Source organism: Gorilla gorilla, chromosome 4 (genome assembly GCF_029281585.2).
Source record: "Gorilla gorilla gorilla isolate KB3781 chromosome 4, NHGRI_mGorGor1-v2.1_pri, whole genome shotgun sequence".
Taxonomy (NCBI): domain Eukaryota; kingdom Metazoa; phylum Chordata; class Mammalia; order Primates; family Hominidae; genus Gorilla; species Gorilla gorilla.
Window position 1 is genome coordinate 88289801 of NC_073228.2, and position 25570 is coordinate 88315370.

The 25570-nt window shown below is 35.2% G+C and overlaps 1 protein-coding gene across 5 annotated transcripts in view; it reads right to left on the bottom strand.

Moving 5' to 3' along the window:
• The window catches only part of EDIL3 (EGF like repeats and discoidin domains 3), a 442725-nt gene that overhangs the window by 267605 nt on the left and 149550 nt on the right, over positions 1-25570 (bottom strand). For 3 of the 5 annotated variants that reach the window (XM_019028262.4, XM_055389541.2, XM_055389543.2), the window contains exon 3: positions 22198-22227. The exons of the other annotated variants lie outside the window; for them this stretch is intronic. In XM_019028262.4, coding sequence (XP_018883807.2) covers positions 22198-22227 — 30 coding nt within the window. The remainder of the gene's footprint in view (positions 1-22197; positions 22228-25570) is intronic. 5 annotated transcript variants of the gene reach the window in all.

Genomic DNA, 25570 nt, shown 5'->3' on the forward strand with positions numbered 1-25570 from the left:
GAATCCAACTTACAAGGGATGTGAAGGACCTCTTCAAGGAGAACTACACACCACTGCTCAATGAAATAAAAGAGGATACAAACAAATGGAAGAACATTCCATGCTCATGGGTAGGAAGAATCAATATCCTGAAAATGGTCATACTGCCCAAGGCAATTTATAGATTCAATGCCATCCCCATCAAGCTACCAATGACTTTCCTCACAGAATTCAAAAAAACTACTTTAAAGTTCATATGGAACCAAAAAAGAGCCTGCATCGCCAAGTCAATCCTAAGCCAAAAGAACAAAGCTGGAGGCATCACGCTACCTGACTTCAAACTATACTACAAGGCTACAGTAACCAAAACAGCATGGTACTGGTACCAAAACAGAGATCTAGATCAATGGAACAGAACAGAGCCCTCAGAAATAACGCCACATATCTACAACTATCTGATCTTTGACAAACCTGAGAAAAACAAGCAATGGGGAAAGGATTCCCTATTTAATAAATGGTGCTGGGAAAACTGGCTAGCCATATGTAGAAAGCTGAAACTGGATCCCTTCCTTACACCTTATACAAAAATTAATTCAAGATGGATTAAAGACTTAAACGTTAGACCTAAAACCATAAAAACCCGAGAAGAAAATCTAGGCATTACCATTCAGGACATAGGCATGGGCAAGTATTTCATGTCTAAAACACCAAAAGCAATGGCAACAAAAGCCAAAATTGACAAATGGGATCTAATTAAACTAAAGAGCTTCTGCACAGTGAAAGAAACTACCATCAGAGTGAACATGCAACCCACAAAATGGGAGAAAATTTTCGCAACCTACTCATCTGACAGAGGGCTAATATCCAGAATCTCCAATGAACTCAAACAAATTTACAAGAAAAAAACAAACAACCCCATCAACAAGTGGGCAAAGGATATGAACAGACACTTCTCAAAAGAAGACATTTATGCAGCCAAAAAACACATGAAAAAATGCTCATCATCACTGGCCATCAGAGAAATGCAAATCAAAACCACAATGAGATACCATCTCACACCAGTTACAATGGCAATCATTAAAAAGTCAGGAAACAACAGGTGCTAGAGAGGATGTGGAGAAATAGGAACAGTTTTACAGTGTTGGTGGGACTGTAAACTAGTTCAACCATTGTGGAAGTCAGTGTGGCGATTCCTCAGGGATCTAGAACTAGAAATACCATTTGACCCAGCCATCCCATTACTGGGTATATACCCAAAGGAATATAAATCATGCTGCTATAAAGACACATGCACACGTATGTTTATTGCAGCATTATTCACAATAGCAAAGACTTGGAACCAACCCAAATGTCCAACAATGATAGACTGGATTAAGAAAATGTGGCAAATATACACCATGGAATACTATGCAGCCATAAAAATGATGAGATCATGTCCTTTGTAGGGACATGGATGAAATTGGAAATCATCATTCTCAGCAAACTATCGCAAGGACAAAAAACCAAACACCGCATGTTCTCACTCATAGATAGGAATTGAACAATGAGAACACATGGACACAGAAAGGGGAACATCACACTCTGGGGACTGTTGTGGGGTGGGGGGAGAGGGGAGGGATAGCATTAGGAGATATACCTAATGCTAAATGACGAGTTAATGGGTGCAGGACACCAGCATGGCACACGTATACATATGTAACTAACCTGTACATGGTGCACATGTACCCTAAAACTTAAAGTATAATAATAAAAAAAAAAGAGTTCTACAAATGTTTAGGTTGCACTACTGCTGTTTGAATAAAGATATTGCTTGACAACAAAAAAAAGAATGAATAAATATATACTTAATTATTTAATACCTTCCTTCTCCATCCCACAAGATGTGAGCTCCATAATGGAAGGGCTGTGTTTGCCTTGGTTTCTGCTGTATATCCTGGTTTTGTACAGTACCCTATGCCTATATAGCTGCTAAATGAAAAAATAAAGGATTAACTAAACTTATTAAAAAAAAAGAAAAACTTGACTCTTTCATGACAGATGGTGAACAGTAAGGCTATTCTCAACTTATATCAATAATGGGGTAGAAAAGTTGGCAGTGCGGTAACACTGAGCAACAGAAACACACGAATTTATTGAGTGTCTAGTTCACTGGTAAATAAAATGAAAGAAATTCTGTAAAAATGTTTTCTTGACATATTTTTCACAGCAATCTACTGGCATTTCCTGTTCTATCCATTAAGTTACTAAACATGATGATTTCCCAGGGGTTATTTCTATATCACACTGAGACACTTGGCTCTTGTTACCTGAATCTGGAAAGAGCTTAGACTTGTGTCAAAGCACATTCTAATTTACCCTTTATCACTATCCTTTTTAAAGAAAGTTTTCAAAGTATAAATAGTATATTCACTTAACAACAAGTTTTACAGGTTAAAATTAGCATTAAAACAAAAATTTAAATAGTAATAGTTTAAAAGTTCATGTGTTCAAAACAACAAAATTAAACTTTGGCTTCCAAATTGCTAAAATGAATTTGGACAAAGCATTGTTTTAATCTACTACAGTAAATATTCGTTTTTCATTCAAAACAGATAATCCAAAATGAGTTGATTTTATCAGCTAATAACCGATAATACTGAAATGAAAATAAATAAGGTTTAATTTTACGTTTTGCAATGATGTGTTACTCTAAACTGACTGGATAAAATATGTGTATTTTAGTTTTTTGTAATCTCATGCTCTATATATTTTATTGCTTTTATAAATAAATCTGGAATTAAAGTTGGACAAACTGTATAACATCACATAATTATAAAACTATGTTAAAATATTTAAGAATGAATTTGTGAATATAACTTTTGCTTCTTTAAAATAAAAAGGAATGACCTTATAATATGCTTAAAATATTGCTTATCTGTTTTTCCTCTCTCCAGAATTAAAAAATAATACATATAAGCATATATAAGTTTAAAGTAATATAAATTATAGTTCCTGCCTAAATTTTTACCCATAACTCACTTCTTAGAACACACAGAGTTACCACTGAAATCAAAGTTAGTTACATGCTTACTGAACTGTATTGGCTGAGGTTTTGAAAATATCTACAGGCTGTATGTATGGTATCTATCCTTTTTCATCGAATAGACGATGATTTCATCATTATATTTTATAACCACTTTTTAATCCAGAAATGCAAAATATGAGAGCTGCAAAAGTAAGTATTCCACCATCCTTATGAATATTTCATTACACAATATGTTTGTTTACTTACAATTTTTTTGGCAGAGCCAACCTAATTCATTGCACATTTATTTGGTACATCTACTGTCACTATTGTAGTAGGTTGAATGGTGCTCCGCCACCCCGCCCCCCAAACAAAATATATTCATGTCCAAATCCCTGGAACCTGTGAATATTACATTATTTGAAAAAGTCTCATTACAGATGTACTTAATTTAAGGACTTCTATGGTTTAGATATGGTTTATTCGGCCATGCCAAGTCTCATGTTAAAATTGATTCCCAGTGTTGAGGTGGAGCCTGGTGGAAGGTGTCTGGGATGTGGAAGCAGATCCCTCATGAACAGCTTGGTGTGCAGGAGTGAGTCCTCACTATTAGTATCCGGGATAACTCGTTGTTGAAAAGAGACTAGCACCTCCTCCTCTCTCTCTTCTCCTTTCTCGCCCTGTAATGTCTGCTCCTCTCTGCCTGTCACCATAAATGGAAGCAGTCTGAGGCTCTTACCAGATGCAGATGCCAGCACTATGCTTCTTGTACAACCTGCAGAACTATGAACCAAATAAACCTCTTTATAAATTACCCAGCCTCAGGTATTTCTTTACAGCAACACAAATGAACTATGGAAAGGATCTTGAGATGGGATCATCCTAGATTACCCAGATGGGCCCTAAATCCCATAACAAGTGTCCTTCTAAGAAACAGGAGAGAAGACACAGACAAAAGCGGAGCAGGTGATGTGAAGACGGAGGCAGAAATTGCAGTGAAGTGGTCACAAGTCAGTGAAGTCAAGGGATGCCCACAGCCAACACAAACTGAAAGAGACAAGGAAAAATTCTCTTCTAGAACCCTCAGAGAGAGCATGGCCTGGATTATGCCTTGACTTCAGACTTCTAGCCTCCAGAACTGTGAGAATTAAAAGAGTGTTGTTTTAAGCCACAGAGGTTGTGGAAACTTGTTAGAGCAGCCTCAGGAAACGAATACAGCTGTAGACAGTCAAAGTGATTAGAGGATGATATAAATCAGGAAATGTGACTGACATGACCGCAATTTGCACAAATCCAAGAGGGTATGGTGCCTACATAAGGATCCTACAACATAGTTTCCATATTTTGTATAATTGAAACTGCTGTGCTGTTTTGATTGCGTTCTCTCTCTCCCTTCCTCTCTCTCTCTCCACCGCCACTTTGCTCTCTTGCTCTCTATTGCTGTATGATCCCAAAGAGCATGATGTTATTTTTATGGGTATTTATCTATTGATACTATACAGGTATTGATCCCTCATTCTGTCTTCAGCATTGCTGGAAATGCAACACAAATGAACTTAGGAAAGGATCTTGAAATGGGATCATCCTAGATTACCCAGATGGGCCCTAAATCCCATAACAAGTGTCCTTCTAAGAAACAGAAGAAAAGACACAGACAAAAGTGGAGAGAAGGATGAGTGCAGTTGAGAATGAGTTCCTATTACAGGTGAAGAAACCATTCCAATTGCATCCAGTACATAATAAAGGAATTCAAATCCCTTTAGGGATAGAAATTACTGCTTCTTCAACCTCTGTTCTATTCCTTCTTTCATACTCACAGAAACATGATTTACTTGGAAGAAATTAGTGGAGATTCTGGGATCTCACAGAGAATGGAATCCTTCCCAGTCACTTCTCAGTTACCTACCACAGAAAAACATTCCTAACAGATACACAAGTGAGAATTGCAAAGTGAGAAATCAATACGGGTTACAGGAAACAGAAGATCTAAGATGAGAGGTGTGTAAATGGCTGGATACATTTTGGAGATCTGAAAGGGAAAGGAAAGCGTACTCTAGACAGACAAGCCTGGATTAAAGCTTTGGGGTGAGAATAAGCACAACATGTGTGACCTGGAATAGAGAAGACTGCCCTGCCTCCTAGAGAGAAGAAGCATGGATGTGATGGGATATTAAAACCAGGCACACGTTTCATGGAGGGAAAGGAAAGAATGCCTTACGGGACCAGTTTTCATTGGTTCTCTCATTTCCAGAATAAGAATACAACTAAGTGTGAATTAATAGTTTTAACTCTTAACCTACCACTACCCACCAAAGAGTCAGAGAGCACTAGAGTCATTTGGTGAAACAGAGAAGACTAAAAAAAAAAAAAAAAAAAAAAAAAAAAAAAAAAAAAAAAAAAATCACAGTCTGAAAATTCAAGTAACTTAAAAATATGCTAATCTTCCTCTTCTAACAGCTCAATAAATTCTCAGAAATTTTAAAAGTACGACAACTTGCTTGAGCATTCTGGCTACAGAATATCAGACTGGTGATTTTCACTCTGTAGGAACTTAACATTGATCAGTATTTTCAGTGTTTTTTTTTGACGATCTTATAAATAAGACTTAGTATAACTAACTTATTGTGTTAAGATAGGCAAAGATGCAGAATGCTAAAATGTTTCTGGAAAAAAAATCCCTAACCATTCTGTTTCTAATTTGTCTTATTTTAGTTTTGTTTTTCTTAGTAGCTGAGTACTTGCACAATTCCTCCCAACACATTTAAACACTAAATTATGAAATGAAATAGTTTCAAAGGTCCTCAGTCTTAAGCTGTCCTTTAAAGAACATCTCAAGCTTTGACAAAAACCACTGGCCAATCTGTACAGTGGTTTTAATTCTTCGTTTTTACTATTGAGAAATGTATAGCTCATTCTTTTTCAAGAGCTTCTAGTAAAGCTTTAAAAGCAACCAATAATGTTGTAACATTTTAAAAATTGGATTAAAACTCTAGATATTTTCTTATTTAGATTTATGTCTAGAGAAAGAAAAAACAGGTGAGTAGATATGAAACATATCTAAATCTTGTTGAATTCTAGCAGTTGAAGATCTGCTTCAAATAAATATATTTTCTTAAAAAAAAGGTATCTCACAAGAACACTATACCCAGGTATGTTTTATTTTATTTTTAAGTATGTTACTTAAAGGTTTAAAAAATTCTGTCCATGTAATCTTGAAAATAAATTACTTGAAGATGTCTGTGAGCTTAATGAGACATGAATAACAATGCAATAATGAGGTAGTTATTGTATAAAGAAATTGCAGGTCCTTTCCTAATTCCTTGCGGACCTCAAACTTAGGAAGCCAAGTGGATTTGCAGGCTTGCCCCTTCCCCGTACATGACCAGTGCTGTCCTCTGAGCCACTGCCTCCCTTAACCTCTCCGAGTCTTTTACCCATACCCAGCATTAGATGATGGTGGTTATCATACTTGAGATGTCTTAAAATCACTGCTGTGGTTTCCTGCCAGTTATTACTAACAATGGCTAAATCATTGCCACTGTTACAACACCACACTGAAAGAATTACTAAGCAAAAGTAATTTTCTTCTACTGCAACAAAAACAGAAAAACAAAGATCAATGTAATGGATTTTTTTCTGCCAAGGAATTTAAATAATACAACTGTCCCTCAGTATTTGTGGGGGATGGATTCCAGGAACCCTCAGGGAGATAAAAATCCTCAGATGTTCCAGTATCTTATATAAAATGGCATAATATTTGCATACAACCTATGTATAACCCTCCCACCACCACTTTACATCATCTCTAGGTTACTTCTAATACAGAATACAATGTAAACAGTTGTTATACTCTATTGTTTCTTATTAATATTTTGTATTACTTTATTGTCTTTCTTGTTCAAACATTTTCAATATCTGGTTGCTTGAATACCTAGATGTGAAACCCGTGGACAAGGAGAGTTGCCTGTAATTTACAGCATCTTTAATATTCTTATCAAATTATTGAGATTCTCCTTTTATTTATTTATTTCTTCTATTTGGAAATACATCTATCATCACCCCTCTCTTTGTATCATCCTATAAGGAAGAACTAAGTGTTTTTTTTTTTTTTTTTTTTTTTTTTTTTTTTTAGAGACAGAGTCTTGCTATGTCACCCAGGCTGGAGTGCAGTGGTGCAATTTCGGCTCACTGCAACCTCCACCTCCTGGGTTCAAGCAGTTTTCCTGCCTCAGCCTCCTGAGTAGCTGGGACTACAGGCGCATGCTGCCACACCTGGCCAATTTTTTGTGTTTTAGTAGAGATGGGGTTTCACTGTGCTTCCCAGGCTGGTCTCAAACTTCTTGAGCTCAGGCAATCTGCCCACCCTGGCCTCCCAAAGTGCCAGGATTATAGGCGTGAGCCACCGCACCCGGCCCTATGTGTGTTCTTGAGTTAATAATGCAATAAAGTCAGCATAAAATCTGTATGGCTTAATTTATTCATTAATTTGATCATACAACAAATATTTATGAAGCATCTACTATGTATTAAACACTTGTTCTAGAAGGAGGGGATTCAGTCGAGAACAAAATAGACAAAAAATATGCCAGCCCTTAGGAGTTTATATTTAGCCTGGACAGAAATAAATAAGCTACATAAGTAAGATGAGCAGATTTTTTTTTTTTTCCTGAGACGGAGTCTTGCTCTGTCGCCCAGGCTGGAGTGCAGTGTCACGATCTCGGCTCATTGCAAGATCCACCTCCCGGGTTCAGGCCATTCTCCTGCCTCAGCCTCCCGAGTAGCTGGGACTACAGGCACCCACCACCACACCTGGCTAATTTTTTGTATTTTAGTAGAGACGGGGTTTCACCGTGTTAGCCAGGATGGTCTCAATCTCCTGACCTCGTGATCCACCCACCTGGGCCTCCCAAAGTGCTGGGATTACAGGCGTGAGCCACCACGCCCAGTCAAGATGGGCAGATTTTTTTTAAAAATTAATAATATTAAAAATACGCAGGCAAAAGACTGACAAAGTGGAGAATGTGTGAACTTTTTAGAAACAAAGGAAGGCCTCTCTGAGAATGCACCTTCATGTGAAGACATGAAGGATGTGACTGAGTAGTCATGCAGACACATGCAAGAGAAGTCCTTCAGGCAATCCACCTGTGAGTGCCAAGCCCTGCCTGTAAGAACAATGTGTCCAGGGTTTAAGTTTGTGCTTGCTTTACAGAAAAGGAAGGACAGGGTGGCAGTAGTAGAAACTGAAGCCAGAAGGGCAATGGGGGAAGTTGCAAAATATATAAAGTTTCTATCCTAATTTTAATGTAGGGCCAGATGAGAGGTACTAGAGGGCCTGGGCAGAAGAGCGATGGGCACTCACAGCCTTGTAAAAGAATTAGGCTGCTGGCTCTTATGAGAAGAGACTGAAGAGGGACCTGGAGTACCAGCAAATCCATGAGTGAGAAGATGCTGCCTTGGACTATCTGATTACAGTTTGGATATATTTTTTAAATGAAGCTAAAAAGACCTGGTGGACTAAATGTAGAGATGGGTGTCATCAAAATAGACCTTAATGATTTTGGTTTGAGCCATTGACAGGAAGCCTGTAAGAGGAGCTAGATTAAGGAAGAATATATATTTTTAATGCAAGTATGTAAAATGGATGAAGGCAGTCAGGGAGATTTTCATTTCCTATTTTATTCTTTTCCACAATGTTTATGTGATTCATAAACTACTGTAGTGATCAGAGAGGCATTTAAAATAATATATAAAGTTTTACACATATTAGAATGTACAATTTTATAATATATGCATAACAAAAAAGTTGAATAACTCTATATGACTTTTACAATTCCAAAAAATATATGACATTTAAAACTGTTTATAAGTGAATAAAAAGGCTGAGTTTGCTGCTGTAAGATAAGCACAAGTTTTTCCAGAGAAGCTTGAACCTGAATACTGATTCTGTTACTTGCCTATTATGTAACCTTGTACACATTTCTTCATATACTTTAACATTTAGTGTTCTCCTCTTTAAATTATATATATTCAGCATTTGGCAGTATTTGTTAATTGTGAAAATTAAGCAAAATACTCTACATAGAGGCCTCCACATATTGACTGAATAAAAAAAATCATAATCAAAATCACAATATTAATATGGCAAACAGCAAAGAGAATAATGAAAGTAAAAATAGCAGCTTAGATTTCCTGTGCAGTCCCTATTACAGGATGAGCAACATTGTGGTGAGCCCTTTACATGTATTGTTGAGTGCGATCTTTACAGCATACCTCTAAGGTGGGTGCCCTTATTGTCCCATTTCACAGAGGAGGAAAAGTTAACTTGTAGAAAGAAAATACTTCATAGGCAGTAGACAGCTAGTTATCACAAGACAAAAGCCCCTGAAGGTTCAGACCTGAAGGCCCATGGCATTTTATCTTATCCATCCTATCCAGAAAGTTGAATGCCTTCCCTGAGCCAGGAAATCTCCACAACAGTAAGTAAATACCTCCTCATACTCTTATAATATTTAACATTGGAGTAAATCCAAGGACAGCCAAAAAAAAAAAAAAAAAGACTCAGGCAAATGGAGATGGTCTTAAAGATGAATCCAGCTAATGCAGGGAGGACTAGAAATTAAAGAAACCTCTAAGTCTGCACAGATAGGGGCCAACATTAATTATGATTAAACATTGGAAATAATGTTCAATCTATTTTCTCTGAAATAGATTCTTTGGTAAATAAAACTGTGTTTATATTTTTTCTGGTTCTCTGAGATAGTTAAATTTTACATGTCAATTTGACTAGGCTATGGTGCCCAACTTCTTGGTCAAATACTAGCATAGATATTGCTGTGAACATATTTTGTCGATGTGATTAACATCTACAATCGGTTGACTTTAAGTAAAAAAGATGACCCTTGATAATAGAGTTGGGTCTCATCCAGTGAATTAAAGGCCTTAAGAGCAAAAACTGATTTCCCTGAGAAGAGGAGCCTCAAGAGTCTAACACAGAAATCCTCCCTGAATTTCCAGCCTCTTTGCCCTACACATTTTAGACTTGCCAGCACTCAAAATCACATAAGCCAATTCCTTAAAATAAATCTACTTACCCATCTATCTATTACACACACACACACACACACACACACACACACACACACACATCCTTCTGGTTCTGTTTCTCTGGAGAACTGTAGAACCCTGAGAGATAAACTCTCCTTTTCTTTTTAAATCAGTTTCCATTTATATAATTTTATTCCCTTTAATAACGGTATTTTTATTACTTTTTTAACTTTGATGCTTTTCCAGTGCTTGGTGTTACTTTGGGTTTAATTTCTGGCTTGTCTCCTAACATTCTAAAGGTCAACAACACACAATCTAAGTATTCATAATTCAAAATGAAAAGAAAATCATGAAATTTCAGAAGACATTTAATCAAAATTTGATTTACACCTCTAGGACTATCTTTCAACATTATAACAGAAGTTTTAAAAAGTTGAATTTCTAATGCTGCAGCAACATATAAACAAATATTAAGTCACTTTTTTTTCCCCAAGCTTAAAAATGTGACTAAATGTGAATGGTTATTCTCTAAAGATAAAATTTTGTGTTTTGGCTGTATGTCATTCTTACTTCTAATAAGATAATATCAACCTAACATACCTAATGACAGTATTTAATACTCTTAGGAATGTTCTAGGCAACGCAGTTTAACAATTTTGTCAGTTTTTAAAATGTGAGAGAGAAGGATTATAGTCAGCAGTTCCTCAGAAATAAGGCTGAGTAAATTTAGTTGTTCCTATAGAAACCAATCATTAAAGTTTAAAAAGAAAGGATCAGGGGTGGAGGCAGAGCCAGGTGGCTGAATAGAAGCCTCCACCAATTGTCCTCCCTGCAAGAACACCAGACAGAACAACTATCCACACAACAAAGCAAACATCATAAGAACCAAAAATCAGCTTAGGTAGCAGCTCAGCCACAGTTGGGTAGAGCACCAAGCAGGCTCCTGAGAGCCCGATTCCAGACCTTGGCTCTTGGACAGTGTTTCTTGACCTGTACTAGACCAGAGGGGAGACCGCTGCCCTGAAGGGAGAGTCCCAGGCCTGGCAGCACTCACCACAAGTTGATGACTCAAGGGCCCTGGGGCCTCGAATGAACATTGGCTGTAGCCAGGCAGTACTCACTGTGAGCCTGGGGCAGTGGTGGCCATAGGGAGAGAGTCCACTGGTTGTGGAAAGGGGAGGAAAGGGTGGGAAGGACTTTGTCTTGTGCCTTCTGTGCCAGCTCAGCCACAGCAGAAGAGAGTACCTCGGGACCAGGAGGGAATTTGCCACCCTGAAGCAAAGGACACAAGCCTGGCTGGCTTTGTCACCTGCTGATTGTAGACCCCTAAGGCCTTTAGCAAACATACGAGGTAGCCAGGCAGTGGTTACTGTGGGCCTTGGGTGAGATCCAGTGCTGTGCTGGCTTCAGGTCTGACCCAGTGGTATCCCAGTGTTGGTGGCCACAGAGGTGCTTGTGTCACCCCTCCCCCCAGCTCCAGGCAGCTCAGAGCAGAGAGAGAGACTCCATTTGTTTGGGAGAAAGTAGGGGAAGAGATCCTGAGAATTCTTCTGCGTATTATCCAAGACCATACAAGTCAATAATGAGGGGAATTTTGGAAACTACACAAATACATGGAAATTAAACAAAATGCTCCTGAATGACTAGTGAGTCAATGAAGAAATTAAGAAGGAAATTTAAAAAATTCTTGAGACAAATGATAATGGCAAGTAGGTCTATGAAAAGGTGCTCATAGCATTGATCATCAGAGAAACGCAAATCAAAATTACAAAATATAGGCAATATTATTACAAACGCCAGTGAGGATGTGGAGGAAAGGCAACCCTTGTATTATACACTGTTGGTGGGAATGTATATCAGTACAACCACTATGGAAAACAATTTGGAGGTTCCTCAAAAAACTAAAATAGAACTACCAGATGATCCAGAAATCCCACTGCTAGGTATATACCCAAAGGAAAGGAAATCAGTATATCGAAGAGACAGCTGCACTCCCATGTTTATTGCAGCACAATTCACAATAGCCAAGATTTGGAAGCAAACTAAGTGTTCATCTACAGATGAATGGATTTTTAAAGTGTGGTACATATGGACAATGGAGTACTATTCAGTCATAAAAAAGAATGAGATCCTGTCATTTGCAATAACATGGATGGAGCTGGAGATCATTATGTTAAATGAAATAAGCCAGACACAGAAAGATAAACTTTGCATATTCTCACTTATTTACAGGAGCACTTATTTACAGAGAGAGAGAGTAGAATGATGGTTACCAGAGGCTGAAAAGGGTAGTGCAGGGGGTAGTGGGGTGGGGAGTGGGGATGGTTAACGAGCATAAAAATGTAGGTAGAATGAATAAGATCTAAAGTTGGATAGCACAGCAGGGTAACTGCAGTCAACAATAATTTATTGTACATTTAAAAATAACTAAAAGAGTATAATTGGATCATTTCTAACACATAGGGTAAATGCTTGAGAAGATGGATATCTCACTTTCTGTGATGGGATTATTACACATTGTATGCCTGAATGAAAATATCTCATATGTGCCATGAATATATGCATCTACTATGAACCCACTAAAATTAAAACTTAAAAGAAATAAAAGATCAGTTCAGTACAGACAGTGCATATCCAGTTTTGACAAACTTGAAAATATGTTTATACAGAACAGGATAAAATAAAGGCTATGGGGTAGTTGGGATTTTAAAAGTTACAATGCATGACAATGCACATATGAATATAAATTTTAGTATTATTGAGATGTACATCAAATTTAGTTCTCAATAATCAGATTTTCAGGGTCTCATAGAAGTTTTTATAAAATAGGATGAAAAACATAGCAAAGTATAGAAAAATAACCATGAAGGTAGTTAAAGTGAAAAAGAGATGTTATGACCATCATTTCCAATTGATGATTGGTGACCTTCATTGATTGGTGACCTAGTATGCATTTCTCTGATTCTGTTCTTAAGGAGTACCCTCATTTTTGTTCATGTATCCACACCTTAGTCCCATAGCTCATAATCTTCAAAGAAAGCTAAAATAAATCTCATACTCCATGGGACAGTCTTGATTGGCTGAGTTTTTCAACAAAAACAGAAGGGATCTAAGTCTGTCCAGTCAGAGTGATCTCGGGACTCTTGCTTTGAAAGCATTTTTGTGCCCTCTCTGGTCATGCATAAGGATGCATATGGCCACAGTAGCTGTTGGCAGACATATTACAGCCATGGAGAAACCAGTGTTAATACTGAGATAAATTTTCTGCCACAGAAGATAGAACAGAAATATTGGAAAGGAATAACAGAAACCAGACTTTTAGAAATATCATTGAGCCAACCATTCTCAACTCTGTGTGAGTTGTTATTTAATCTATATTTAAATGATATTTAATCTATATTAAATTGAATTTTCTGTTACCTAGAACTAAGGAATCAGGTCACAATACATAATAACTATTTTTGAATATATGTGTTGATAGATATTAACACATGCAACTGAAAACATAATGGTCTTAAGGCTGTACCATGAGAGATTAAAATTTTATTTAACAATAAGATTTTATTATTTTAATTGTTTATGCCAAGTCTGATTTTACAGTTTGGGGGAAAGATGATAGATTATACAACTACATTCATAGATATGTATGTCAAGATGTAAAGGTATTATTTTTCACTCCTGTGATGGTTTAATTCTTAAACCTGTCTAAAGAGAAAGATGAGTATACAATTTTCCAAAGTGCCTACTGGCACCATGATCCTGTTCTACAGCAAAGTTTATTTTAGTAAAAATATGAAAAAACACATCCATATAACAGGAATTTAAATTACAATTATTTGTCTCACAGTTAAACATCACTATCACACACCTATCAAAAAGGAAGTTTAATTTTGTTTTAAAAAAAGGAAACGTAAGCACTATTTGGTCTTTCCACTAATGTCTTAGTAAACTGACCAAAGCCACATCTTTAGAAGCAGTGATTTTTTTTTCCCTGTTCCTCTGAGAATCTACAAATAATTACTTCTATCTCATTTTTAAATATTGTAGCATTTTTTTGGTTTTTATATATTAGGTTTTAATATTTGAGCCTGATTAAAGTATATTTATGAACAAGAATATACTCGATAAAATTAGTAAAGTTGCTCCAGGCACTAGAGGGAAAATATGCATTTATGTATAAAACAAGAGATAAATTTGTAGCAAATGTAAGGTAAACAAAAATGAGAATGTGAAGTTCTATTTCAGACCCCAAGGAAATAAAATACTAAAATCAGAATGCACAACCAACCCTTGTTCATTAGAAAATAATGTGATAAAATATCATTTATTTTCAAAATGCATGAGTTATAGAATAAATTGAGCATAGTCAGCCATGCAGAATTAAACTCCACAAGAAAACGAGAAAGAAATCTAAAAGATATCTATAGCATAGGTAAGAAAATAAAAAATTCACCATAAACAGAAATGATGTTTTTGTGCAACTAAAATTAAATATTTCAAAAGTTAGAGAAAATATCTAATTACTCTGTTTCCTGTATGTATACACAAAATACATATTTGTTTTATGAATGACTTTTAACCTGCTAATATAAAACCACAGCTTCAACTCTTTACTACTGCTAGCCCATATTCTATTATTAACCTTTGTATATGAAAATAGTATTTTTCTTAGGTGTACTTCTTCAATGTCAAAGCTAGTAATGTAAATGATTAAAATATTAAAAGATTTAAAGGGAACTGGTGAATGTACGGATGCATTGGTAAGCCAAATCACCATTTTCTTCTTCTCTATGGATATCACAGAGTTCATAATAAATATTTTATAAGCTATATGTCCAGTGACCTCTATCATCACTACCAGTTGGAATCAACAGATAAGAGGTCACATACCCAGCTTTACATTTAAGTAAATTACAATAATTTTAACTTTATAAATATATGAAGAACAGTATGGCTTTTGTATTTTGATGTTTTAATATGATTGTCAAAAGGATTATCTTTTTGATATCCTAACATGTGTGAGATGCCATCTCATTATGGTTTTCATTGGAATTTCACTCAGTGATGTTGAGCACCTTATCATACATCTATTGGCCATTCTCATGTTTTCTTTAGAGAAATGTCTATTCAGGTTCTTTGCCCTCTTTTTAATTGGTTTATTTATCTATTTGCGATTGACTCATATGAGTTATCTATATATTTTGGATATTAATCCTTTACAAGATTTATGGTTGGCAGATATCTTCTCACAATCTGCAGGCCATCATTTCATTTTCTTGACTGTTTCCTTTGTTGTGCAGAAGCTTTTTAGACTGATGTGGTCCCACTTGTTTATTTTTGCTTTTGATACCTGAGCTTTTGCTGTGACATCCAAAAAATCATAGTCAAGGGGTATTCCTCTACATTTTTTTCTTCTAGGAGTGTTATGGTTTCAGAGCCTTATTTAAGTTTTCAATCTATTTTGAGTTCATTTTTATATGTTATATAAGACAAGGGTCCAGGGAATCTTTGAACACTCTTTGTGGGAATGTAATCTGGTGCAGCCATTATGGAAAATAGTATGGAATTTCCTCAAAAAAAATGAAAAATCTAATGATTATATGACCTAGCAACCCCTCTTTTCAGTATATGCCCAGATGAAATAATATCATACAGATATCTGCACTCCCATGTTCACTGCAGCATTATTTACAGGAACCAACTTTTAAACAACCTGAGTGTCCATTGATTAATTAATAGATAAGAAACTTATATAATGGAATATTATTAAGCCTTATAAAAGAAGGAGATTCTGTCATTTGTGACAATGTGGATGAACCCGGAGGAATTATGCAAAGTTTAAAAAGCCAGACACAGAAAGAATACTGAATGATCTCACTTATATATGAAATCTAAAAAAATAAAATTTGAATACATAGAGCAGAATAGTGGTCACTGGGGTGGGTGTAAGGAATGGGGGAAATATAAGTCAAACAGTACAAAGTTGTTATGTAGGGTGAATAAGCCTAGAGATCTAATGTACAGTATGAGTACTATGGCAATAATATTGTATTACATAATAGAAATTTGCTGAGAGAGTAGATTGTCAGTGCTCTTACCACACACATGAAGATAACAATATGAGGTGATGGATATGTAAATCTATCTGACTACAGTAATCATTTTACTATATATATGTATTTAACACATCACATTGTATACCTTAAATTTATACAAAAAAGAACAAAATATTTTTACCATTTACATATATCTGAAAAATCCCTTTTTAATATTTTCATTATTATACGAGTTGATCTCATATTAATAGCTACTTTTATAGAAATCAAAACTCAGTTCCACTTGTAGTATTAAAAAAAATGACAAAGTAATTAAAAACCTCCCCTTAGGCAAGAGAAGGAAAAAATAAAATGAAAGCTTTATATTTGAGGTGATATGAACAAAACAATAAGTTATGGTTTTAGTTCATTTTAACCAGCGACTTATTGTATAGCTGCAAGATCTCTACTGTATCATTTTCTAAGTGATTTTGGTCCCATCCACTAATTTCAGATTCCCAGCCCTGTATTAAATGATTTCCTTGAGGAATGAATGAATGATTTCCTTGTGATAAATGAATATTTCTAAATATCTAAAATTATAGCTAATAAGACCAAATAAACTAAAAGCAATGAGGAAATTGTGAGAATAAACTTGATTTGCTACACCTTATAGTTATATTTTATATGGATTAGTTTATTTTTAGCAGTCAATATTCAAATTTATATGTCTTTTTTTTCCCAAGGGACATAGAAATAAGTATTGCTATTGTCAGTTTATGAAGTATCTATTATGAAACTTAAATAAAAGCTAAATGAAAATTGGATTTGTGCAACATAAGGAAAGCAATCACTGACAACTTTGTTAAAAGGTGTTACTTGATTTTACCTTTCAAAAATACATATCATATGTTCAGGTGAATGTTGTTAATTTCAAAGTTGTAATCTTATCTGTATTTCATACCCCCTCACATTCTTCATATTTGCAAATCTTTGTTTTTAAAGGCATATATATTAGACCAAAGTCAGATAAATATAGTAGCACAGTTCAGAGACTATAAAATAATAGTTTATATGTAATCCTATAAGCAGATTCAGAAGGAAGTTTCAAAAAATAGTTTCCAAAAATTATTTGTGAAATATCAACATAATTAGATTAAATATATCACTTCTAAAAGTGATTCATTTTGGGGTACAGTATCTGCTTTAAAAATGTGAATCTCATTAGTTTGTAATTAGATCTTAAAATATAACTCCGCTTGAAGAAATTTCTCTATAGTTCATTGATGTGTTTTTATACTCAATAAAACAAGATGTTTAAATATCTGAATTTAAGATTCAAGTAGGATAAATAAAAAGAAGCTTCTGGTAGCTAAAGAAGCAGGTGTTAACTGAATCTACCCTGATAACTCAGATGTTATGAAATATGGTCTTTTAGGCTAATACATCCTACCAGAACATTCAGAACTGAAAGTGATTAACAAGCCAATGCTTCCCAGTCAATAAGGGGATGCATGCCTACTATTAGAAATGCAGATATGATGTATCATGCATCCCCTCTACGAGTCAACATTTTAAAACACTTATTAAGAACTTGCTATTTGCAAGGCAATGTAGAAGTTTGAATAAAAGAATGTGGGTACATATGAAGAAATAACCAAAGACAGAATGTGATTGTCTAAAGTATAAGAATATTTTCATTCTGACATTTATTTTATTAAATATAATCTGAGTTACATGGGAACAAAGTGGAGGGATCACTTATCTGTTTTAACGAGGCAGTCTTTCAATAATTCAAAATATAAGGCAAATCAACTGTATTCCATTGTAAAGAAAAAATCCATATTATTTTGTAGCATTATAACACAAGTAAAACACTATCTGATGTCTCCCTAATTTTCTCGTTTATTATTTGTCTTCCCGATTTTTTTCATTCTATATGTTATTGAAGATAAACATCTATTATTTACTTTAAAAATAGTTCTAAACAATGAGAATAGATCATAACTATTGAATTATAATCGACCCAACTCTGTGTGCCTATAGAATTAAAACAACCTAGATTTGTCATATAATATCAATACATTAAAAATGTTTACTAAACAGTATGAGTAGTAATATCCACTAGGAACTTACATTTTTAGATAAGTCATGTATAGATTTGTTCAAAAAATTATGCTTTTAAAATTCAAAATTCATACATTAACAACTATTAATCAGGATGCTGTGATTTTTGGCAGTAAAAAACCCTATTTATTGTATTATTTATTCTATTACTTTACTTTGAGAAGTGGCTTATCTCCAATTAGAAAAATAAATATTTACTTTAAAGAAATTAACATATATATTTGAAGAAGACACTGTCCAATCTGGAAGAGTATGAACCTGGTAAAGATTATATGGGGACATGTGAAAGCTGAATTAACGTACATTTTTTTCTGGCAAACAAAAGATTTCATTTCACTGATAACTGAAACAAAATGGTGAAATAACAGGAAAGAGATATAAGTTAAAAGAGGACCACAAAAATAAATCTCAGCTTGGAAAATACCATTCTGCATCAATTCTATTGGTGAAAGGAGATGAGAGTGAAAACAGAATATTAATGCTGTAATAAACAAACATGAATAACAGCTATAAATTAAAGATATATATTTGATATATGTGATTACTGAAAAATATAAGTGAACAGGATAATAACTATTCCTTTAAAAAAATAAGTGTTGAAAAATTCAGGGCAAGAGATACTAAAATGAACTCAAAAATCTCAATCCAATTTTCATAATTATTCGTATTCCTTATGAAATCAATTATTTGCATATCTGATAATATTTTGCCAAATGTTTTAATTTACTCTTTTTATTATATAGGTTGATAAAATTAAAAGGAAAACATTTGTTTCCCATTGTCTGCTTTTTATACAAAAGGAGTGTCTGCTTTACTAAATGACACATTTTCTCAATGTTAATATAATCCATATGTGAAATTATGTAGCTAAATATTCCTTAAGAGCACATTTGTTCTATTTTAAAAGTCTATGCTAAAATCACAACAAAAACATCTGCTCATATCTAGAAATGAAAGTATTTTTAAAACATAATTTAAATTCTATGATGTGCATATCACTCTGGAGGAAGATGAGTATTTTGAAGAAAAAATGTTCAGTTGCATTTCACAAAAAGACCTTCTTAGTGAGGAGAGAAGTTATGAAAATAGATTTAGAATAAGAAAAGTACACAAGTAGCTATATTATACTTAAATATAGTTTACACTGGGTTACAATTCATTTTCTTCATACAAAACAATAATTTTGCTAAAGCACCAACACTGCTTGGCAGATGACTTAGTAAGATGTGGGCAGCAGACAGGAGAAATGAAAATGAATTGGGCTAGAAAATGATGGCTGCTGTCAAGGATTGACACCCAGAGAGAAAGTCCAATTAAAGTTAAGAAATATGGACAGAGGAAGTCCTAGCCAGAGAAGTCTAACATCCAGAATCTATAAGGAACTTAAATCAACAAGGAAAAAACAACCCCAGTAAAAATTGGGCAAAGGACATGGACAGACACTTATCAAAAGAAGATATACAAGAAGCCAACAAGCATGTGAAAAAAATGCTCATCATCACTTAACAGAGAAATTCAAATCAAAAACCACAATGAGATACCATCTCACACCAGTCAGATATTATTAAAAAATAAAAAAACAACAGATGCTGGCAAGGCTGTGGAGAAAAGGGAACACTTACTCACTGTTGGTGGGAATGTAAACTAGTTCAGCCACTATAGAAGGCAGTTTGGAGATTTCCCAAAGAACTTAAAACAGAGCTACTGTAAGATCCAGCAATCCCATTACTGGGTATGTACTCAAAGGAAGACAGATCATTATACCAACAAGACACATGCACTCTTAAGTTCATTGCTGCACTATTCACAATAGCAAAAACATGGAATCAAATTATGTGCTAATGGTGGATTGGATAAAGAAAATGTAGTACATATAAACTACAGAATAATATACAGTCATGAAAAAGAATGAAATTATATGCCTCTTAGCAACATGGATGGAGCTGGAGGCCATGATTCAAAAATTAATGCAGGATCAGAATACTAAATTCTACACATTGTCACTTACAAGTGGTAGCTAAACATTGAGCACACATGGATGTAAACCTGGGAACAATAAACACTGCAGACTACTAGAGAGTGGAGGAGAGAAGAGGGTGTAGGTTGAAAATCTACCTATTGGATACTATCCTCCCTACCTGGATGCAATATACCCATGTAACCAACCTGCACATGTGCCCCCTGTAACTAAAGTAAAAGTTAAATTAAGAATAGTAAAGAAATCCAGTGTGTATTTTATACTTACATTACATTTCAATTTGGAATAGTGGAGTGTTCAATAGCCCATGTAGCTAGTGGCTACCCTACTGGACAACACAGGCCTGGAGTTTTTCTGGAAGAGGCCTCAAGAAACAGTTAACAGGGGTTGCCTCTCAGGAAGAGAACTAAGAGACTAGGGGTAAAAAGAGATAGCAACCTTACTTTTAACCACAAACCCTTCTGTATTGCTTGAATTATGTGTCAAGTATACGGGTTGTCTGTATAGAAAAAATACACCACAATAGACAGACATACAGACAGAGTCTTTGGGCAACACTATCAATAGCAAAGCTTCAAAGTCAGGGCAAACAGAAAGCAGAAACTAGGCAGAGGAAACTCACAAACAGATGAGTTTGCTATTGAGTCATGTGATTAGGCTGTTCTAAAACAGGCTACACAATACTGCCTAGAGTGGGAGAAATACGATAGGAGTTCCTATCCAAATCAGGCTATAGACTATCTAACAATATTATGAAAATGAAACATCAATTGAGGGTTTGTCTGAATCTCTGATTCCATTTCAAAGGCAGTTTATAGTTATAATGAGTATCATGCAACATGACATTTATATATCCTTGGAATTTATCAAAGAAATGTAAGGTATTTATTTTGTTTTCTTCCACTGAAACTTTGATCTTTTGAATTTACTCCTACAGGTAAAATCTTTGTCCAGTTTTGCACGGAGATAGAAGCCATGAAGCCAGGCTAGTTGAAGTAAGTCAGGCCTATGAATTGAACTGACCCTATCTTGTATCTGAGTTTCAATAACTGGGCTACTTTCCCTCCTTCCATATAAGCAAGCACCATTCTGACCATTAATTTCAGGAGCCCTTTCCTGCTCTTGTCTCTCAGGCCTAACTCCTTTTCTCAGTTACTAAAAAGAATCCATCTAATGCCGAGGTCTTTTCTCTTCAGACCAACCACTAACTGCCTACATCTCAGGACTTGACTCTATTTTTTTTTTCTGATGTTGTTGGTATGTTAGTCTGGTCTTTTATTAATTAATCAAGTGAGCTTTTTCTTCCCATTATATTCTTATGATTGTGTCTGGTCTTTAGTCTCTCTGGCATTTCTCTGACCTGTCTCACTGTCCTGGAACCATGTGGAAAATACCATGCCATCTCTAACATTTGCATTCTTCATTGCACATGGTTCAGGCCACAGCCTGTGTTTGATAAATACTAATTAGCTGGATAAGGAACTAAGTCATGATGCCAAGTTGCAGGATTATTAAATTATAATTGTAAAAATTACATTTTTAAAATAAAATGAGTGAGACAGACATAGTACCCTTAAGCCTAGTGAATATGATGTTTGATGCCAGTTATACATGTGATAGTGCTGTATGCTCTCATGAAAGGTATTTCTGAAAGTTTATTTTACCATTTTCCTCCTTTTTAATCTTAATTTTATCATTCATTCTCCTCACTGTATTATTTTTCTGTATTTTTCTCAATGTTCTCATTTTCCAATTTTCCTTATTCTTTAATGTCAATGTGCTATTTTGTATTGTATTTTCCTCTGTATTAGTTCATTTCAAGACTTTTCTCCTTTTATTCAAAACTCTTAACCAACATCATTTAGTCTGGCACAGCATAGTGAGCTCAGCAAATATAAAAGTAAATAAATAAACAAACCTGTGCCAATTTTCTGGTTGAAATCCGAAAAAATATTACTCAAAAGGTTGACTCTCTATTATTAAAGGCATGACATTAAATAAGAATTGTGTTTACAACATAGGAACTTTACCTGCTGAAGTTGGTTCTTCTTCATCTGATGCTATGATAACAGGAAAAGGTGAAATGGGGGGGTGGGGTAGAAGTGAAGGGAGGGAGAAGTGGGGAGAGAGAAAGAAAGAGAAAAAGAGATATTGAGATTGAACATAAATATATTTCACATTTCCAAACACTAACTACAAGCCCCTGACTTGTAATTTTGTGTATACATTAGAAAATTGTCATTATTTAATAACAGATTAATGAGTATTCACATTAAATAAAAACATATGTGCTCCTATACTTTAAAATATCTATTAATATTTGTTAGAAAAAAATTGAATTGTTTGAATTTGATTTTCCTTTGCAAATAAGATTAACCTTAGTTAATCTGAGTGTAAATTATTATAAATATTATTGCTGAAAAATATGGATTGTATATAACATAGAGCTACCCCACCATCAATTTTCTATTTGGCAAAGAGGAATTAAAAGTCATGGCTGATGGTCAAAAATTGTGTTCCATGAGATAGAAGTTATAAGAAAGGAAGAATTAAACTTCAGGGTGACTCAAAATCACTTTGGACTTTTCTTTTTTTTTTTTTTCAGACAGAGTTTCACTCTTGTTGCCCAGGCTGGAGTACAATGGCACAATCTCGGCTCACTGCAACCTCTGCCTCCTGGGTTCAAGCAATTCTCCTGTCTCAGCCTCCTGAGTAGCTGGGATTACAGGCATGTACCACCACACCTGGCTAATGTTGTATTTTTAGTAGAGATGGAGTTTCTCCATGTTGGTCAGGCTGGTCTTGAACTCCTGACCTCAGGTGATCCGCCTGCCTGGGCCTCCCAAAGTGCTGGGATTACAGGCATGAGCCACCGAACCCAGCCTGGACTTTTCTTAAACATGAAGATTCCAGTTCTCTCTCTCTCTCTCCCACTATGTGTATGTGTGTGTGTGACATACACACACTTACATATACCACACGCTTCAAAATTTAGTAGTGATGATTCTGTGGTAAGGACACCGGAACCTGCATTTTAAAGAGTGACCCCAGGTGGTTCTGACTTATGTTCTGCAGCCCACATATGGATACACATAGACATTATAAAAGAGGAGGCCACAATACGAAAATACAATTTTATCCTTGGGTAGTGGTTACCAACCCTGTAAGTATATTAGAATTCCAAATTCTGGGCTCCACATAGAACCAATTAAGTCAGAATCTTTACATGGTATTAACTTGTAGCCAGGATTGAGGTATTACTAGGCAATATCAATGTAACATAACATTAACTGTAACTCATACAAGTGTGAATCTTGTTGATTCCCGTTTTAAGAGGTAGGAAGGTTTGAGAGCAGCAAGATTCCAAGGGCAATAACCTACTGCCCTGTGTATGTGGAGGATGGAGCACAGCAATTACAAGAGTGAAAAAGAAGTTTGTCTGAAGCAGCTTCACAATTTTGCCTAGAATCCATCTATTCACTTTTATACTTCAACACACACTCTGTGAAGAAGTATTTCTGCTCTGTACAGAACTGCAGTTTACCCAGAATATTACCGTTGAATTATATGACACAAGCCAGTACTATTTCACTTGATTCATGAAGTTTTAAAATAAAAATTTACTCAGCTGAATTGCTTATAAAGGAACTTTGTTCCCAGCGGATTCGTTAATCAAGGTATCACTGTGTAGCCAGGGAGTGGTCTCCACTCTTTTCCGTTAAGGTTACATCTGCGCAGAGTACACATTAGACAAGCTGACTTTGTGTCCTGACAGTGTTTTCTTCTCACACTGTTTGGCTCGCCTCCTTGGCACATAAAGAAATGGAGAGAGCAAACACAGTTGGCATGCATGGCGCAGAGAACATAAATATTTTAAAAGCTGTTTGCCGCTTTATCATGTCCAAAATATATCATAACATGTTCAAAAAGGAAAAAAAATGGTAGCTTCCAGGAATTCCCTTTTAGGAAAATACCACAGGGGCTTGCAGAAGTGCTGACTTAGATGAGTTATTGTTAACAAAAGTCTAGAGATTCAAAAGAAAGAAAATCCTTACACTTATGGCTGGTCACTTTATGTGTATGAACTCATTTAATTCACAAAGCAACCAATGAGATGAAAATATTTCTCATTTGATAAAAGAAAGTACAGAGGTTCAGAGTGACTGAACAATCTGTGTGAGTTCAATTTGAATTTGAGCTCATGTCAGTGTGACTTTAAAACTGAACTTCTTCTGCTGTGCCTTATTGTATCACAAAGTGCTGATTCCGTTTCTACTTAAAGATAAAAACTAGACGACAGAGTCTACTGAAATTCACTAGGTACTATTTAAAGTGTTGGGTCATGGGAGTAGTTATGCTCCTAATAATATTAGCTGGACTTAAGCATAAAACTGGGGGAGAAAAGAAAGAAAAATTGATACAGAGGCTGAGGAGAGAAATCCTTTCAAGAAATGGAGTTCTTTGGAAGCTTCTCCATTTCCCTTACAATCCAGGGACAGACATAGGCAGCTGAGATCCTGAATGGTTAAACAAAGCACCCTAAAGAAGTGATGTCTAAGGAAGGAAGACTGGAAGTTGCTAAGATTTTACTCTTCCATTATGTAAGAACAAGCAAGAAATTTTAGGAAGGAATTAGCAAGTACAGAAATGAAGACAATTCCAAATTTAGTAAGAGTCATAGTAATCAGAACCTTTGAAAAAGCAAATCCCACAGGGCAAGCTGTGCACCAATCTACACTTGAATTTGCAATACCTGAAAGTATCTTTGTTGCAAATTAACAGAATTACAGCCAGCAAATACACAACTTTGCAAAGATTTCTCTTTCTATGTAACATCTACATAGCAGTGCTTCCTTGATATGGGTAGATGTCATTAACCAATATTCATACTATTCACACTCATAAAGGCATATACACAAGGGTTACTATTGGTAATAATCCAGCTTTAGTTATCTCTGTAACAAAGGCAGCATTTCAGGCTAACTGCTTTACTGAACAAAACATCATCAACTATTAACAGGTGGCAACTAGAGCCCCAGAGTAAAAATAAACCTCAAAGTGGGCATTAGTTGCCTTATTAATGACATTTCTGTGAAACAAGTATCACAGAAGGTACTATCATGCTACCCAAATGATTATTCTCTCTTCCCCTCAGAAGTCATAAAATCAGCAATTAAAATAAAAATCAGAGTCTATGGCACATGTAGTCTCTTCTAATTCTGGGAATTTAAACACATTCACCAAGAAAACCAAAAATAAGCAACCCAACAAATAAGTGTATTGCTCCACTTGGTCAGCATTTAGAAGAATGTACTGAAATTATAATGATGGTAGGAAAACAGAGGTAAAAAAATATATCAGACATATAGAATTTAAGTAAGTGTAATCCTCCTATCACCCATA